Source organism: Ahaetulla prasina, chromosome 6 (genome assembly GCF_028640845.1).
Source record: "Ahaetulla prasina isolate Xishuangbanna chromosome 6, ASM2864084v1, whole genome shotgun sequence".
NCBI classification, from domain to species: Eukaryota; Metazoa; Chordata; class Lepidosauria; order Squamata; family Colubridae; genus Ahaetulla; species Ahaetulla prasina.
Genome location: NC_080544.1, coordinates 63,181,278 through 63,201,702, shown reverse-complemented (window position 1 = coordinate 63,201,702; position 20,425 = coordinate 63,181,278). Strand labels below are relative to the sequence as shown.

The 20,425-nt window shown below is 36.8% G+C and overlaps 1 protein-coding gene across 4 annotated transcripts in view; it reads right to left on the bottom strand.

Moving 5' to 3' along the window:
* Positions 1-20,425, bottom strand: part of ARHGEF4 (Rho guanine nucleotide exchange factor 4) — a 187,498-nt gene that overhangs the window by 102,056 nt on the left and 65,017 nt on the right. For all 4 annotated transcript variants that reach the window (XR_009155769.1, XM_058188542.1, XM_058188540.1 and 1 more), the window contains exons 4-5: positions 17,806-18,120; positions 17,039-17,165 (exon numbers count right to left, since the gene is read on the bottom strand). Coding sequence is in view for 3 of the 4 variants with exons in the window: in XM_058188542.1 (XP_058044525.1) it covers positions 17,039-17,165; positions 17,806-18,120 (442 nt within the window). In the remaining variant the exon portion in view is untranslated. The remainder of the gene's footprint in view (positions 1-17,038; positions 17,166-17,805; positions 18,121-20,425) is intronic.

Here is a 20,425-nt window from a genome sequence, read left to right as displayed (position 1 = left end):
TATGCCATCAAAACCTGAGTGAGAATAAATAATCACAATGCCACAGCAGCACCTTTTGTCAACTGGATCTCTCCAGAGGTCCTGGGCAGCCTGCCAGGTTTCTTAAACAAAATGATTATTGAAGTGATAAGAATCCTAAGAGGTTACATTCAATTTCAGTTTCTTAAGGAAAGCATATGTGGTAGAGTTCAAATGATCAAAGAACTAGCCCAATTGTCCTACAAAATTATAACAAAATTTGTGATATAGAAATAATACTAGAAAATAAAGTTAAATTACAGAATTTTTGTTTTCAATCTGAGCATGAACCTTAAATATTAAATATTAGTAAGTAGAATATCCAACTTTAAAATATTTCTATTGCTAAACATGTTATTTCTGCACAGGTTTATCCCAGTTAGAGCTAGTAGAAATATAATTGGTGAACTCTTTCCAATTCAAAATAATACAAGCTGATACAATATAAGGTGAACGATAAGAGAGGGGGGGCAATTTTAGTCTCTTTTCCATTTTTTAAAATGTATCTATATAACCTTTATATTCATCTGATTGTCACTAGCAAATTATGGGATGCTGTTTTAGACACCTGCAGAAATGCCTCCCTTCTGGGAGTCTTTGAAGTGTGATTGCTCAGTCAATTTACCATTGACAACAGCTGCTGAGAAACCAAATCTTCAAGAAACTGAAAGTTAAGTAAAAATATCAGAAAAAGAAATTCTCCTGACAAGGTTCACAAGGTTTCACAACAGCTGTGTGGAATGTAAAAATGCTTTACATTATTTTTATTTATTTTGTATAGTGCTAGGTAGGACTTGTATCAATACAACCTTCCTAAGACTGATATCATTCCATTCATTTCGAGGAAACTCATCTGAGGAGGATTGCTATACTAATAATAGCAAGCAAAGCATTTTTCATCGGTATCAGGGAAACACCCACAGAAATGAATGAATTAACACACACACACACACACACACAAAACACACACAAATTATTTTTTGGCACAATACAATGAAGAAAAATAACATTTTTATTTATGTCATGAAAACATGAGGAGTGGCTGATGTAAACCAGCCTGCAACAGGGATCTGCAACAAGGATCTTTAAAGGTAAGAGCATGGGGGCAGTTAAAATCCTGACAGTTTCCATAACAGAGTGGGAAAGTGAGTCTTTCTGTATCATACTGTAATATTTATACCAAAGCCATAGCGGAAATTTGTCATAAATGTTGCTGCTACAATACATACATTAATTGCAATGTAGATATTGATAATGTTTCAAGAAAACTGTGGGCCTTCGTATGCCAAGGAATAGTTTTCATTCTAATGCCATAATTTCTGCTTATTATTATTATTATTATTATTATTATTATTATTATTATTATTATTATTATTATTATTATTATTTATTATATTTGTATACCGCCCATCTCCCGAAAGACTCAGGGCGGTTCACAGCCAGAAAAAACAACAGAAAACATATAATACATATAAACAGCTAAAAGAATAGACAGTTAAATTCAATTGATGCCCTAAAACTTTTAAATACAAATTTAAAACCTCATTTAAACCCCTTTTTTAAAAATCCCAATTTAAAAACTACGTTCAAGCTAGTCCTGCTCTTCGAAACAGCAACGTCTTCAGCTCGCGGCGGAATTATATTACCCAGGCTCTACTGCTTCATACCACCCATGAACAAGAGATTTTGGCAGGTTTGAAGAAGGTTTCCAGAAGATACACATATAAATATTTGGAGAAACAGCTTATAAGAAATAACTTTAAAAACAGTGCTGTGAGCAATCAGTAATCTCAGAAGCTATGAAATGTCAACTGACCATTGCTGGGGGGAAAGCAATCAAATGGATGCAATTCTGAACATCAGCAAGCCATGCTACAACATTCACACTATGACACAGTTTTTCAGGTCCCATTGAAGATGTATAATAACCAGAGTCTATCATCTAGCATCTGCCCATGTATTTTATTTCCTCAGGGCATCATAATACCTTATAGGACACAAAAAGATGTAAGGTTATTTAATCATTACAGATCATTAGAAGAGGTTTGTCATTTAAATGGGAATTTTGTAAACAGAAACATAAGGCTGTATAAAGTAGCAGTGATCCTTTCAAAAGTATTTTAAATTGTATCAGCTAAATTTAATGTTTTCAGTAATCCAAGCTTTTTTGACAGAACACAGCAAATATGCTGGAGGAGAACTAGTCTTTTGATGTACTTGAATACTGGAATCAAAACTATCCAGAAGGAAGTTGTTTATGACAAGTACAGGCTAGTCGAAACTGATAAGTCTATCTAAAAAGAGTACTTAGAAAGCCATGATAAGAAACAAACTATTCAAATATCAACAGCCAAAAAACAATGGGTACAATTCTCTCTAATGCATTTACATTCAGAGTTTTCATATCCATATATTGTATACATCACTTGACTGGCAGAAACCGAAAAGACAGAGTGAGAACAGTGAAGTAGAAGTAGTACTTAAAAGATGAATAAGAAATATTTCTCAAAAAAGACAAAATAAATAGAAATCAGACCATGGCATGCAGTAATAACCTATGCTAATCTTCAATGACAAGACATTTCATAAGAAAAAAAATGTGCTATATTTTGGATTTCACAGTAACTTTGCCATTGTAGAAAGAGAAAGTGGCTGAGCACATACGCAGCCTCCTACCAGCTTCCACATCTCCATCCTTCCTTTTCTCTTGATTCCGGAAGAAGAAACAGGCTTTCAGTAGTAAAAGGCACAGGAATAAAGCTTGTTAACATTTTCTTTAATGTATTTGTTTAGCTCCCATGTTGTTCATTCCCATTTCACACAAATTCTCCCTTGCTTCCCTTTCTATCCCCCAAGGTATCAGGGAGCCACCCTTTAGCTGTTCTTACCTGAAGTGGAATGAAGACTTTCCAGACTCCAGTATCTGGAAAGGACCCCTCGCATCCCACTGCTACCACCACACACCACTCCACTGCTCTCTGAATCTGAACCTGGGGAGAGGCCAGAGCTTCCACTGCTACTACAGTTGGCTCCGCTGTCTGCACCAGCAGATTCGCAGCTGGAGTACTGCTGGGTCCTCATGCAGGCAGGCAGATGGAGAGCCAGGAGGCTCTGCTGCTACGAAGGAAGAGGGAGAGTCAGCTGCACCAGCCAGTTACGCACAGGGCAGTGGCCACCAGGTCCTGCTGTCTAAGAGCTGTATGGGATTCCTCTCCTCCGTTGCCAACCGCCTGCACGATGCAACCTGACATCATAGGGGTCCACCAGGGAGGCTCCCTTGCTGACTGTTGAAAAAGTCTCAGCTCAAATTTGCAGAAGTAGGCTTATTTCTAAGCTGATTCCAAGGGATTAAACAAACCAAGGACAGGACAGAGAGAGCTTAAATTGCAGAGGGAAGGAGAGGATGTAATATACCTCTATAGAAAAGTTTGAAGCAGTTCCAAAAGGCTTGGGGAGAGGAGAAAGAGTTGTTTCACTGGCAGCTCCCTCATCAGCAGACAGTAGTTAAACAGAATGAAGGGAGCAGCATGCCTGTAAGTATGTAAGTAGATATTCAGAGGACTAGCCTGCACATCCTCATGCTATTCTGGTTTGTATCTAGAATAAGTTAACCCTTAAGCAATGACACTATCTTGCAAAGCTACTACAGTCCATTCTATAACAATTAAGAGGTAATCAAATTCAGAGATGAAAAACCAGCTCATCAGGACAGTGTGACTGTGGATGCTGGATAACCTCAGGACTCCAATATGTATTTCATGTTAGAGATCTGATGGGGGGGGGGAGGGTTAAAAAGTTTCCTATACAAAGGGTGTTTTTTTTAAAGAAAGGGGCACATATTAATCATTTGACAGCACAATGCAACAGAAATAGGGTGGTCTAGAGTTGCTTCTTATGCTCTATCTTTCCAGACTGCAAAAAAAAAACACAGAAGAGATTCCAATAAGCTTAGCTTGTGCTCAAGAGCCTCAAGTATATTTGAAGACCACATTTAAGACTTGAAGAAAGATACAAAGGGCTTTACTAAGGATGGCAACATATTCATATGTTGGTGTCTGTTTCTTTAAGACACCTGTATTTCAAACAAAACTTTCCGGAGGAAACTATATCCCATCCCACAGTGCTAGGAAAAAGTTTAGCCTTTGAAGATTCCTTTCATGCAGCTTTTTTTTTTAAATTAAGAATGCTCTTACTAGAAAATAGTTGACAAGCCTTAGAATTCACTAATAGATTTCATCATTATTATTTCTGTACTCTACAATAAATACAACAGAAAATAGGGAGTAATATACCACCTTTTTGAGTATCTGTTTCACTCACAATGGGGGAAAAAATAAACTTGTCACTCTGTCATTTTTCCTGTATTTTTCTAAAACAATTGTGGGGTTGGTTTAAAAGACTTTTGGAACTAAGACGTGTATACAAAAATTGTATTCCCTGGTGAAGAAGGAATTCACCTTTTAAACATCAACATACTTTGAGCAAGGAGTCCCTGCTAATATTTCTAAGAGTAGGGATCTACAGCTTCTCCTGTGGGGCCCAGACAGGGTTGGCACATAGCTGTCAAACATTAAAAGATAGCAATGAAGAATGCATTGAGGGCAGAGAGGAGTGCTAAATCCTTTAAAAAGCCACTTATTCCACTTCAGCATCATGCAGTTTATGTCCACTGAACGTCTTTTTTCTTTAACAAGTCAGAACTATAGAACACAAATCCACCCAGATTAATATTAATGGTTAAAAATCAGCAGCAGAGTAAAAGTTATCTTGAATATCCAACATGCTGCCTCTCTAAAGCTTTTTGCTTTATAGAAGACAATAGTATTTAGAAAACATTTTCAAAACTGCTCTGGGACAGTCTTGGGTTTTTTTTGTCTGAAAGCATGTATATATTGCACTTTTCATCCCAAATAAGATTTTTGAGATCTGAAATAAAATGACAGGGAGATAAAACAACCTTTCCATGGAGAAAACAAATAAATAGTCACATCTTAACATCTCATGTTAATACTTCCTAATAGTGATTTGTATTATACAATAGCTATGACATAATATGAAATCTACAATATATATACACTCACATTGAAGGAAGGAAGGAAGGAAGGAAGGAAGGAAGGAAGGAAGGAAGGAAGGAAGGAAGGAAGGAAGGAAGGAAGGGTGTCTATTATGTATCTTAACAATTAAAGGATCAATTTAGCACTGAAAGGATACTAGAAAAAGGAAATTAAGTATTCCTGTCACCATCAAAGACTCTACATACATATACACCTAGACTAAAACAGCAGCAAAACACTAACAATGGCTCAGATCAATCATTAATATAAATGTTTAAAAGCTCATCTGACAAAGAGAGGAAAACTTTCTGCTCCTGACTGGATGCTTTGTTTGAGACTTCCAGGTTTTGCTGGGCTCTGCCCAGTATCTAAAATGATTAACTCTTTCATATCTGAATCCCTGGGAGTATTTTTCCTCTTTCACCTAAGCACCTGATAAGTATCTCAGGGGTTGCCACAAAGAAGAGGGAGTCGGGCTGTTCTCCAAAGCACCTGAGGGTAGAACAAGAAGCAATGGGTGGAAACTGATCAAGGAAAGAAGCAACTTAGAACTAAGGAGAAATTTCCTGACAGAACAATTAATAAGTGGAACGACTTGCCTGCAGAAGTTGTGAATGCTCCAACACTGGAAATTTTTAAAAAAATGTTGGATAACCATCTGTCTGAGATGGTGTAGGGTTTCCTGCCTGGGCAGGGGGTTGGACTAGAAGGCCTCCAAGGTCCCTTCCAACTTTGTTGTTGTTGTTGTTGTTGTTATTATTATTATTATTATTTGGATAAGAATCAACCAAAAGGCTAGAAAAATATGGGCAAATATCTGGAGAACCTGAGGGCTTTCATAATCTGTTCACCTCTGTAATTCAAACCTCTTTAATGGTGACAAAATATATATAAATGGGATCAAGTGAACAAAGTTCGCCAAGTTTATACCTGAGGCAAAATGTCTTCCCCTCCCATTAAACCCACACAGAAGTCAACAGCATGAATATGTTTAATCTTATGTAAGCACTGGCAGTGGGAGTGGATTGCCATCCTGCCTAAGGGAAACAGAATGTCATAGTTGTATGCGGAGATCTCCTGACACATACATTTCATTTTCTCTCAGCATCTGTTGTCTCAATTGTAGTAGAATAATATGCTTGGATAGTCCTAGAAAGCATTTTAGAGCAACCCTCTATGATTCATCATGATTCCATAATCCAAAAACAAACAAAACAAAATAACATGAATAGCATTACAATTGCTCCAAACTGTAAAGCACATGTGACTCAAAAGTTAAGATACAGGTTTTAATTTATTTTTATTTATTTATTCAGTTTCCATAGCCATCCATCTCAATCAATGTCTCCAATTAAAAAAATATATCACAATTAAAAAAGTAAATAACAAAAAAACACAATAAAAACATCCAAAATAAATATACATACAGTAGCAGCTAAGATAATTGGCCAGTAAGCAATAAAGACAGAAACAGGGGCCATGACAAATTCAGTACCTCACATTCAAGAACAGAGCCAGGTTTTTAGTGTCTTACTCACTGGTTGGATAGAAGTGTGGAGAGAAAGCTTTGACAAAAGTAAGCAAAAGGGTTTCTAAATACATTAACAGAAAATAAAAGGCAATTCAGTCCTGGGAAAGAAGGGAGTGTGAGAAAGAGAGTCAAACTAACCCTGTCTTGATTCTGCTTGGTATAAGCGGGACCAGAGGGAAACTCTAGCAGAGTTTCAATATTCTAATAGTATACCCTACAACAATAAGTAGTATTCCTATAATCCTTGTAGGGTCCATTTCCTGACCTAGTCTATCTCAAAGATTTGACCCTGGTGCACAAACAGATATAATTTTATTTTCTACTTGTTCTTCTCCCAAAGGCCATCCTGGCAACTGTTGTTCTTTTTATACCATCATTATTTTCATTTCTTAAATCCTCACGATTTATTTGAAATTCACCTATTATCAACCATTGATGAATTTAAATGTGGAGGATACCTATGAAAATATCAGTTCAATGTCCAGCTATCTATAGGATGGTACAAAAATAATTTCCCTCCAGTGCCTATACAAATATTTAGTGTCTATGATATTTAGTGTTTTTTGAACAATTTGAACAATTATGCAGGGGTGTCAAACTGGCAGCCAACAGGCCGGATGTGTCACACACAGGCCACACCCATTCCAGCTACACAAAGGGGGAAAACATTGTGATACATCACATGACGGCAACATGACACTGAGAGTTTAACACCAATGAACTAGGGGATTGTAAAACCACCAGAGACCACCCCTTCACTTAGGTTAAAACAGTTGAGAAATGTTAGGATGAAGCTTCTTATACTGAGAGAGGAAGGGAGCAGAGGAAAATACAAGAAGAGGGTGGGATTTCCTGCCACTGGAAAAAAAAGCAGAGCTCTTGAGCTTCTCTTGGAAAACAGAATTAAGTGATTGCAGCTGAGGCAGAACTCAAATCAGCGGAACTGCTGAAGAATGACAATGTTGTGTATAAGTGTTATGTACAATGTTGTACATAAGTACAATCCAGGAATAAGGCATATGTTGCATGACATTAGGAATCCTAAAAACAAAGTCACAATCCGCTTGTAATGAGGCTTGGGTGTTCACTTCCAAGTCTATCATACATAGGGGTACTTCAGGACTATATTTATACAAAGCGATATTTCCTGAAACTTCATTTTTCTTTGTTATTCAGTTGTCACTATTTTGGGACAGTTTAAAAGGGTTAAGACACAAAGATGTCTTGCTGATCATTTTCAAGGAATAGGACCTCATAACATTGCTTCCCTACCCTGCTGCAGAAACAGCTTAAAGTTGATTTTAATTGTTCCATTTTAAACTGGCATTTTTCTTTGCTTTGTGGCGAAGGTTGTTGAGAGTGTGGTGGCACACCAGTTACCCCAGTACCTGGATGAATCTGTCTATCTAGACCCATTCCAGTCTGGTTTCCGACCCGGGTACAGCACGGAGACAGCTTTAGTCGCATTGGTGGATGACCTCTGGAGGGCCCGGGATAGAGGTTATTCCTCTGCCCTGGTTCTCCTTGATCTCTCAGCGGCTTTTGATACCATCGACCATGGTATCCTGCTGCGGCGGTTGGAGGGATTGGGTGTGGGAGGCACCGTGTTTCGGTGGTTCTCATCCTATCTCTCCGACCGATCGCAGACGGTGTTGGCAGGGGGGCAGAGGTCGATCTCGAGGCGCCTCCTTTGTGGGGTGCCACAGGGGTCGGTTCTCTCGCCTCTCCTGTTCAACATCTACATGAAGCCGCTGGGCGAGGTCATCAGTGGTTTTGGGGTGAGTTATCAACTGTACGCGGATGACACCCAGCTGTACATTTCCACCCCTGACCACCCCAATGTAGCTGTTGAAGTGTTGTCTTGGTGTGTGGAGGCTGTACGGGTCTGGATGGGGAGAAACAGGCTCAAGCTCAACCCCTCCAAGACTGAGTGGCTGTGGCTGCCGGCATCCCGGTACAGTCAGCGTCAACCGCGGCTGACTGTTGGGGGCGAATCATTGGCCCCAATGGAGAGGGTGCGCAATTTGGGGGTTCTCCTGGATGGACGGTTGTCTTTTGAAGATCACTTGGCGACCGTCTCCAGGAGAGCTTTTTACCAGGTTCGTCTGGTCCGCCAGTTGCGCCCCTTTCTAGACCGGGATGCCTTATGCACGGTCACTCACGCCCTCGTCACTTCTCGCCTGGACTACTGTAACGCTCTCTACATGGGGCTCCCCTTGAGGTGCACCCGGAGACTTCAGTTAGTTCAGAATGCAGCCGCGCGGGTGATAGAGGGAGCCACTCGTGGCTCCCATATAACACCGATCCTGCGCAGGCTGCACTGGCTACCTGTTTTACGAGTGCACTTCAAGGTGTTGGTTACCACCTTTAAAGCGCTCCATGGCATAGGACCAGGATATCTTCGAGACCGCCTTCTGTTACCACATGCCTCCCACCGGCCGGTGCGCTCTCATAGAGGGCCTCCTCAGGGTGCCGTCAGCCAAACAGTGCAGGCTGGTGACCCCAGGAGAGCCTTCTCTGTGGGGCACCTACCCTCTGGAATGAGCTTCCCCAGGACTTGACAACTTCCAGACCTCCGGACCTTTCGCATGAGCTTAAAACATATTTATTCTTTCGAGCAGGACTGGCTTAATAGGGTTTTTTAAATACGGATTTTATTGGGGTTTATTTTATATTTTGTATAGTATTTTAAATTTAGGCTATTGGAATAAGTTTTTTAAATATTGTTTTTATTGAAATGTATTGTTTTTATTTTATCTGCCTGTTCACCGCCTTGAGTCCTTCGGGAGAAGGGTGGTATACAAATTAAATTATTATTATTATTATTATTATTATTATTATTATTATTATTATTATTATTATTATTATTATTATTATTATTATTATTATTATTATTTACTTGATACAAATATTTTCATATAAAAATGTTGATTATATAGTTAATGACCTGACCAGGGGCTGGTTCTTGCCCAGTTCCCATTAGCCATTTCATTCTACTGCAGACACATCCTTTCATGTCCAGTGAATGTGTACTTTCCTCTAAATTATAATAGATATCTGGGGGGTGGAGTTTCTGGGTTTTACTAACTTGATTGTTATTGTTTGTTTTACATAAGACTATTGGTATCCAGCTGACTTGCCAGTGGAAGGGAGCCATGCACTGGTTGAAGCAAGGCTAGAGCCAGCATGAGTGTGTGAGTGAGAGAGAAAGAGAGAAGGGGAAGGCACAAGATAAGTGAAGAGCTCATCTAGAATGACTAATTTCCCCTTTTTCCAATTGTTCTTTTTTCTTTACAAGAGAATATTGATCTTATGACATAGAAGTACTTTTGATTAAGGGTACAGTTTCTCTGATTTGAGCTCCCGCCCCCACCCACCCCCATTATTGGAGTAATGATCTCCTGAGAAACTGATAGCCTCTATCGCCTAAAGTTTCTCCAAGTTTATGGAAGTGTATAAAGCAGGAAAACACTTGGAGATAACCAGTCCCTTCTAAGTACATAGTCATAGTAAGGAAAGCAGTTAGTGGCTGTTTTAGCTGACAGCACACCAGGAGTTGGGGGAGGTTGAAGCCATGAAACCACCAGTTGCCAGCCCAGACTATCCCACATTAATTTTAAGGATAGCACCATTTGCCAGACTCACTGCTGAGGTAAAATAAAGCTCAGCATGTAGGGGAAGCACAGTTTCTACTTTCTGCCAGTTCAAAGAGGGAAAGAATGCTTATCTCCTCAGCCAAGAAAAAGAGTCCTAGGACAAGTCTTGAAAATGACCTTTGCTGCAGATTCTTAATAACGTTGGCAGGAAGAGATAGTAAATATTGTTGTTTTAACATAATATTTATTCCAAGTGCAGGCTTCATCCTTAGAAACTACCTTTAATGTACGTAAGAAATCTTCTTGGCTGAAACTGTATTCCTGAGCCTAATGCCACCTATTTTTTTTTATTTGTCACAACATTATATACAAGCACATACAATAAAAGGAAACAATAGGACAGGAACGGTAGGCACTTTTGTGCACTTATACACGCCCCTTTAGTCCTCTTAGGAATGGGGTGAGGTCAATGGTAGATAGTTTTTGGTTAAAGCATTTGGGAGTTTGAGAAGAGACCACAGAGTCAGGTAGGGTATTCCAAGCGTTAAGAACTCTGTTACAAAAGTCATATTTTCTGCAATCAAGACTGAAGCGGTTAACATTAAGTTTGAATCTATTGTTTGCTCTTGTATTATTGAGATTGAAGCTGAAGTAGTCTTTAACAGGAAGGACACTGCAATAGATGATTCTGTGTGTTAAACACAGGTCTTGTCGGAGTCGGCGGAGTTCTAAATTTTCTAATCCCAGGATTTCAAGTCTGGTGGTATAAGGTATTTTGTTGTTTACAGAGGAGCGCAGAACTCTTCTTGTAACATATTTCTGGACTCGTTCAATTGTATTAATGTCAGAGATGTGGTATGGGTTCCAGACAGGTGAGCTGTATTCAAGGATAGGTCTAGCAAATGTTTTATATGCTGTGGTTAGTAGTGTAGACTTTTTGGAAAAGAAGCTACGCAAAATTTGGTTTACAACTCTTAGAGCCTTTTTTGCTATGTAGTTGCAGTGGGCTTTGGCACTTAGATCATTTGATATGAAAACTCCAAGGTCTTTAACAGGGTGGGGGTCATCTGTAAGGTAATGTCCATCAAGCTTGTACTTAGCTTGTACTTTGGGTTCTTTTTTCCAATATGTAAGACTGAGCATTTGCTGGTTGAATTGATAATTCAATTATCAGAATTATCAGAATTGATAATTCTACTATCTAATTTTTATATGTTACTGCTGTTATCTCTATGCTAGGATTATCTTTGCTATTCTGGTGTATTTTAATGAAACGTATTTACTTGAACTATTCATTATGTTTGGAAAGGATAAATAAAAAGCTTTTACAATTGTATAGATATACTGTATACATATTGTATTGTGTGTGTGTGTGTGTAAATTATTTAGGTTATAGATATGTATGATTAACATGCATTTTAAAAGATGCTGGAAGAATGTGGAAGTAATTAAAATTTGCTATGAGATGTCTTACATAACATAATACATAGAACCATTGCAGTTCCTCAAAAAATTAGATACAAGTTGACTTGATTAATTATATTGTATATAAAGATGTGCCCCTTTGGTCCCCAATCTGTATCTTTCATAGTCCCATCTGGGTTTGATGTGTCTGAAAATATTCCGGCTAAATTCAATGCATTTTGCCATTATGGTAGATACAAGAATGGAAAACCAGGACCTTAAAACAGCTATTATAAATGTTACGCATGTTTGCCACTTTGAATTATGTATAAAAAGACAGATTAAAAATGTAATAATAAAAGTAACAAGAATTCAAATTCTGGGGTTTTTTTCCAATTGTGTTACCTAATTACAGAGAGTTTCTAATTACAGCAAGCAACAAAGTGAACAGTCATTGAGAGTAATATGGCATACAAATTTAGTAAATTGTTGTTATTTTGAGGCTGCAGAAGATCATGTAGGAAAAGAATTCACATATCAGCCATTTTTATCATAGCATTTTATATTCTCATGCTTTTCATTTCACATATGAAGGGTTATGCAGCACAGATCATAAAACAAGTTATTTCATTTTGTGCACTCCATTGCTAACCTAATCACATAACAGCTTTCTCTCCCCCTGCAAAAGACCATACGTGTACTATGTTATATCAGCAAGCAAGCAAATTTGAAAATCTACCATTTGTGAACTGAGCTTTCTCACTAAGAAGCTATTTCAGTTACCCAGAGGTGAAGTTTGATTTGTAGAGCTTCAAAAATCATTAGTGCACTCTTCCATATTATGGTCACATAATATTCTATTACAGTGCACTGACAAATATTCCTTCTATCGCTTTCAACATTTCTCAGAGGATTGTAATATAAGCAGTTGGAGTGAAACTAATTTATTACAGAGAGCGGAATTTTCTTGACCTCTTTAGGCTGAGTACCTTCCTTCTGATTATTTTTATTATTAAGGTATTATTGATAATTAAGGTATTGTCGTTTCATGCCATATTGACAACAAGGATCCCCAAATTCAGTATCTTTCAGTAGCAGTTTTAAAAGACTGTTTTCTAAAATATATATATATATATATATGTGTGTGTTATGTATTTGAATTATTGGAGGGAATTTTGGCCGGGAAAAAGCACGTTTCTGATTGGCTGGTGCCTCAGCCTAAATGCTATATAAGAAGGACTGTTCTGCTATTTCTTTGCTGGGTTCACACAATAAACTTAAGAGCTGTTGTCACAAATGACTGTCTCCTGCCTCCTCATTGCCCAGACATAACATATGGAATTATCTGTATAGTTTGGTATAATTTGATCACTGCACTAGTTACTAGTTAGTTTCAAAGTCTAATTCAAATGGCTGGTATTAATCCTTCAAGCATCACATAGGTGATCCTGTTGTGTGTAAGTTATGTGGGAATGAACTTGAGAGATGGGGGGATGAAAGGGCATAGCCTGCAGCTGCATAATGGGCAGAGGAAGGGACCCACCCAAAATTCTCAGACTGTAAATGAGATTTGTACTTTTAAACATGAAAGATAGATGTCAGCCTTCTCGGGAAATCTACACAGGAGACACAACCAAATGAGCTAATTCTATTTTATTAATACAAACATGCCAATATACAAACTTTCAGATCTCCTTTATAGCCTGAGTTAGAGGTAAGCTGTCATTTCAGTAAGTAATACTAGTTTGTAGAACAGTGTACTCGCTAAGATGGCTCAAATAATAAGTCCCCAGCTTATTAATTTTGGGGAAGCTATGAAAACCATAGCTTCCCCAAAGCTATGTGGTAATATTTAGTTGATATATGTGCCTTTTTTACTGTATATTCTCTATATTCTTTAAATATTTGTTTGATTATATTGTCTAAGTAATTATTAATGGATTAGGTGGGGATTCTTTTAGCACATGGCTTTCATAATTATAAACCTTCTTGAGGATTGGAACTAAGTGGTATATAAATTGCTACATAAATCAATAAATTAGTTTTATTCTTTTTAAATCAATATATATGATATTGTTAGCTTTTAACCATGATCCTTTAATATTTGAAATGCATTAAAATTGATTTTTTTAAAGTTTGATAAAGAAGAAAACTAGAGTGCTGTTTTACAATTATTTGGGAAATATGATATTTTGGCCATACTTTACAGTTTAGAGTATGAATAAAGTGAAGTCTTTGGGGGAAAATACTGTACATAAATAATATAATCATGTCATAGTCTTCCTCAAACTTGATATCATCCTTGTTGTCTAGGAATTATCAGCATGTCATTAATGCATCTGGAATGCATCATATTGGAGAAAAGAAAAAGAAAATCTGGGATTTGAAATGTGATTCATTGATCATCTTCCAAACATATAATTCGTAAAATTCAACTAGACATTGATATATTGAAACTTCAAAAATATATCTTCTGTTGTAGCACTGGTCATCTCTAATGTTTTAGACATTTCAGAATGAAATGAAATGAAAACAACATTGATATTGTTACTTTTTGTAACCTAAGCCTGAAAAATAAAAGAGATTTTGGGTTTATCCAGTATTCTGACAGCAGTGTTTCTCTTTTCAAAAAATTCTAAATCAGATTGCATAAAAATATTCCATATTTATTTTCTCAAGATTTCAAAGTAGTCTGCTAAAAAAAGAAAACCCTGGTAAAAAATATTTATCGGTATGGAAATGAAATATATATAAAATTGATATATATGAAATTAATATAATTGAAATATTTTATATAAACAGTATCAATTTATAAATCAAATAAAACATTGTAAATAGGTTTTTAGCTATTGTGAGTTTTAAGGTGCTGTAAGGACAACATTATAAGAACACAAATCGGAGATAAGACATTAGACTTGTTTATAGGTAATTCAAGTTTCTGGCTATTTAAAATAAGTACTGGAATGGATGAAATTAGAAGGTTACATGCCTTGAAATTATGAAAAAGAAAATTCCAATTCCTGCATGATATAGGAATGTTTCAGAAAGAAGGAAAAGAGCAATGGCGTTTTTCTTTTCTCTTTTTCCAAAATTATTCACACAGACAAAAACAATCATATTTGGAAGTGGCATTTGGTTACAGACCAGGATAATTTTTGGAGAACATGGAGATGAGAGAATCATCCATGAAGAGCATACACACAAACCATTTTTTTTAAACAACTGACAAGGACTACAACATTGCATTGTTGCAGGTAAAGGAAAATGTATTTCTAGGATTTTCTTCTTTTTTAAGAATTATATGAAAAGATATAATGCTTGAATGCTACATCAAGACACCATTTAGCTTCTAAGAAATAGTTAGTTAAATGGGACAGACAAGTGAGGAGAAGGAAGACAATTCTGTAATTCTCACTAGTGAAATCATACAAGCAATCTTTAATTATAATTCATGATTACTTTTCATTTTCCAGTAGTTATTGTAGTTGATTTGCTAACTGAGAGAAGATCAATAAAATAAAACTGTCTGTGATATCTCCATCTCCCTTAAGAAAAGCTTCTAAAACATCCCAAATAAAAAGGACCCACTATATACTATTTTGACAATTTGGAAAAAACCAAATACTTTGATCCTTCATAAACGAAATGAAATTTGAAAGTAGAGAATTTATTCTTACTGGCATTATGTCTCATCCTTCCTTCATGGACCTTAGAAGCCTGATCTTTTCTAATGGGATTTTAGATTTCATACTGGTCAGATGGAGAATTCAAAAAATGACCTCCACCTGGATGCCTAAATTTGATGGGTTTCCATTAGTTGAGACTGCCCAATTTTTCCATATGTTTACAGCCCAAGCTTGTGTATGTTAAACTAAAGATTTTCAAACTTAGCAACTTTTAAGTAATCAGAGATGTGCCTCAGGACAAAACCGAAACTGATACAGATCTAACCTATTATTGTGCATTAACAGTGCTACTAACACCTCCAGGGAAAATAAGATCCTCACTTTATCACACTTGCCATCTTTTACCTTTAATTTTTGATTGATATTGTATTATCTATTCTCTATTGTAATTTCTTTGATTGTTGTGAGCCGTCCAGAGTCATTAAGAGTTGAGCAGCATACAAGTTTTAACAATGATTATTGTTGTTGTTGTTATATTTTATTCATTAAACATGAAACTCAGTCAACTGAACATTTAAAAATGTATTATTATTATTATTATTATTATTCCTATCTTTTTTTAATTAAAAGCTGAGTTCCAGGCAGTGAAATGATTTCAACAACATAATGGTTTCAACAAAACGTTGCTGCATGCACAACAAGTGTTGGTAGCCATTCATAAGAATAACAGCAACCATACAGTTTGATATATAGCTTTCTTCCATAAATACTATGTGGTTTCCTTTCTGGGAAAAATATCTAAAGCTTTGTTAAACTTGGAGCATCTCTAGTTGGCCAATTTTTTTGTCCTATTAAACATTTTTCTATTGTTTTTGTTTAAACTATAATCAACCTCATACTAATAGCAACAGAACATTGAGAGAATTGTAATTAAAGCATCTGGAAAAAAACAAGAGAAAGAACGATAACTTCAGCAGTCACATTAATTCCCTACATGTTTCTGAGAACTTTGTAAATAAATCCAATCCTATCTAAAAAGCAAGCAAGCTACAAGTAGTTCATCAACAATGTCACTGATAAAGCAATCTAACAATATAACCAGCAGTTATACTTTACGATAGATGTCCAAGTAGTACCTTTGAACATCTTGGACATTTTTGTGATCCATCCCTGCGTTGGGGAATTAAAAAATGGATTTCTAAGCTTTCATTTAAACCTGCTTATTATTATCCTCTACTGAAGATTTTCCTGCATTCTAATTTTCAGTAAGCACTGAAATCTCAGAGTACAAAAACCATAACTATATTTAAATTAAAAGGAATCATTTTGCAAACATTATTTTTAACTTATAAAGCAATAGGATTACACTTACATATGTGAAATGGAAGACATTAGAAAACAGTTGTCAAGACCCCTTGAAAAGAAAATGGAGCAACAAAGCAAACTCAGCATGATTCCTTTGAAGCCAATACTATACTCTTCTTTCAAATATAAAGCCTTCCAGAAGGGATTGTGTCAAACTCCACATTAAAAGTCATCACTTTAGCAATTGCCATCTATTCTGTGCCAACACTAATGAGTTTAATACTCTTAAAATAAACAAGTTAGTCACACCACTATAAGATCTCTGCTGAGGTAGATCAATGCATACAAATATATACAAAAGAGGCATTGAAGAAAATAAAGAAGTGTTGCTGAATACCCATTTCCATCAAAGCTAATTGATGCAAATAATATAATTAAACCAATTCAAAATCAACCAAATTATAGTGTAAATTACTAGATATCCAATAATAAAGGTGGTCATACCAGGAAAGGAGATGCTTTGCTTCAAGCCCATGCAGTCTAGTCCTGTAGGTGTGCTCTGGGAATAGAGGTGCAACTTGAGAGGAAGGGTATCAGTGGCCACTGGAGAAGTAACTGGTTTTGTTTTAACCTACAGAAAAAAAGTAGTAACACGTTTACAAAAATGGCTAGCCTGAACTCCAAAAAGATTACTTTTTTTTTAAGTCTTGTCCTCAATCCAAACAATCTGGATAAAAGAGAGCAAATGAGAATGCTAAAGAGAGCAGGGAGTATTCTCTGAGGGAAAAGAGCTTTGTAGATATCAGAAATGCTAGATAAGTCATTTTGAAGAACTTTAAAAGGAAAAGAAGGCTCTTAAAATTACACATTTGTGATAACAAGGGGTGGGGGAGAATGAATTAATACTGTGTGGTCCCTGGTGTTCTCCATGCAGTTGTTTAATATTTAATACTGCTTCTAATAAATTTGCATTTATATCATTTGTAGCCTAAAATATAAATTATATTCTAAAATAGAAATGCTTTTCAATCCACTGATCATAAGTATGTACGTATGACACCATGCATCCTATATGAGACAAGAGAGGCAATAAAGAAGACCTATCTGTCAGGATAAATCTTTTCTTTTATGATTAATCTCACAAAAGTGAACACAAAATTGCCATATTGTGTTAGAAACAAAGGAAGCAGAAGAACTAGTCAACAGAATCATTGAAAGGGAGGAATGAGATGCAAACAGAGAGAACAGACAAATTATCTTTGGTTCCTTACGTTGAGTTGATCTTCTGGGAAGTTACTTGATTCGTTCTCTCTGTCTGACTGGGCCTCTCTCACAAAGGTCCTTTTTCGATTTCTCTCCATCCATGTATCATCAAAGCTGAAGCATTTGTATAGGGATTTGTGTCTCTTCTGCTGGACGTGCTTTTTTATCTTTCCCTCCTGGATAGAGAAGGGAAGGATCCAGGCCTTGTCCTCTACATTTGAATCCAAAGACCCTGGCATCTGAATAGACTTTTTTCGGTAAGGAAGACCATGCTTTTCACCTGACCTCTCTTCTGCTGAAATTTCACTTTGTTGGGAATGTTCCTATTTTATAAATAACAGGTGAAAATATCTTTAAAACATATTTCTTTGTTGACCATTTTGGGAAGCTCACTGCAAGTAGTCATTATAAATCTGGAAAATCTTATTCCATTTGTCCCTTTTTAAAGTAACATCATGCCTTATAAATAAAGTCTTTATTAATTCAGTGTGGATGCTGCAATCTAAATGAAACCTGGATTTGCACTTACCTGTATTAACTTCATGTAAAGCCAGGATACATGCTCATATAAGCACTGAGGAAAAATATTTCAGCATAGTGTAAATACCCTTGAACAGTTGCTCCAGGGCAGCACATGGCAGGGCTCACTTGCCATATTCTGTTTATGGTGCAGTCCCAGTTCAAATGCCCCTCCCACGGGCATTACTCATAGACTTACATAGCATACTCTAAACAGCCATTTTAACTGTTAATCAAGTAAGACAACCAATCTAGAACGACAGGCATCAAAAGACTTTTGACTAAGAGTTTCTTAAAACTGAAGCTGCTGCTAAGAATATACAATTAGCAAAGTTCAATTAGCTATTTTCTGAAGCATCTTTTGAATTCTCTATGTATGATAACTGTTGTTTGGCCTATAATAAGGAACACCTTGCAATATAAAACTGCGCCTCCAGAGGGCAGAATAAAGTTATATTTAGCTGTGACAGTTCACTATCTTCCCTAGTGATAACAAGATTTTTGTCCATCTATCTAAACTTGCTTGGTACACTTAGATGCCTCTCTAATTTTGGAATGCTGCCTTCCCCTAAGAATTATGTCTCTTTTTCCTTTCTATTATTTCAGCCAGAAATTAGATTTTACAGATGTAAGTTCTAAAAAAAGGAGTTCAACGAACTTCTATGTAATTATTATATAGATGTATATAACCATCTATATACACAAGTCTGCACTATATAGAAATCCACCTAGCTACTTAAAACTGCTACAGACATGATCTTTCCTTCTCTAGTCACTGGGCATTGCTTTCCAGAGGCCATTGGAACTTTTGTTGCCGAAAGACCTGATATCTGGATTCTGCAGCAGCATCTGCCTGCAAAATGCCTGTGCAGCAATTTTCAGAGCCTTATATAGGGTCCTTATAACTATGCATTTAGCACTATTTTGGATGAATACTAGACTTGTGTTTAAATACTGGATTATCATTTCTGACAGAGGCTATTCCTCTGCTACACAGAAGGTTAGTTTTAAGTGGAAAAGAGAGCCAGCTGTATGTTGCTGGTTCAGTCATCATTGTTGTCACTGCTTCTGTTAATAAAGGATTGGCCATACTTTTCCGGGTTTTATTACTTTCCAGAAGCACCATTTTGCCTACTCTGTTCTGGGCTACAATTTACAGGCTACTTCTAAGTTTGTTGACCATGAGGACTGAGGTGGACTCATTACCATTCCCTAGCAGCATTAGTTTAGGATAGAGCTGTTTTAGCAATAGCAATAGCACTTCATAGTGCTTTTACAGCCCCCTCTAAGCAGTTTACAGAGTCAAGCATATTATCCCCAACAATCCGGGTCCTCATTTTAACCACCTCGTAAGGATGGATGGCTGAATCAGTCTTGAGCCGGTGCGATATGAACTGCCAAACTGCAGCTAGCAGTCAGCAGAAGTACTGTACTCTAACCACTGCGCCACCTTGGCTCTCTTGAGCCACCTCGGTTTTCCTATCAATTCACTCCTATTTCAGCCTACAGTCTTCCTTGTGCTTGCAGCCTAATTGATACATCATAACCTGTTAGGCAGGCACCTTGACAGCTGGCTAAACATGCCAAAAACTTCCTTATCCTCAGGGAGACCTGTTGCAGCACATATCGGGAAAAATTATTGGAGGCTACTTTCCTGCTTGGTAGAAGGGGCTGTAAGTCCAAGAAAGCCACCAAATGCTTTCTTAAATTCTCCTACATTTAAATAGAAAGAATTGTACTAGACACCATTTTTATTACATTGGCAGAATAGGGCTTAGCCATCAGGACAGAACCATCTATGCCAGCATACTTTTCTGCCTCTCAAGAATTAATGGACAGTAGTTTAATGTTTGACCATCCCTTTGTCTTCTCTATAGGATGGCAGGTAATATGAATCTTCTCTGGATCCTGCAAAGCGTCTCCTGATCTGGTTGCATGATTGCCGCAAAATTGCACAGATAATGTGGCCTTGTAGAGTACATCTTTTTTTAAAAAAACACATAACCCCTCATTAAAAGACAGTAACAGAGAAAATTACTATCATTGAATTTTAACCCAGGTATTTAAAATGAAAAACCTGCATTTGTCTAGAAATGAAAAGAAGCACTC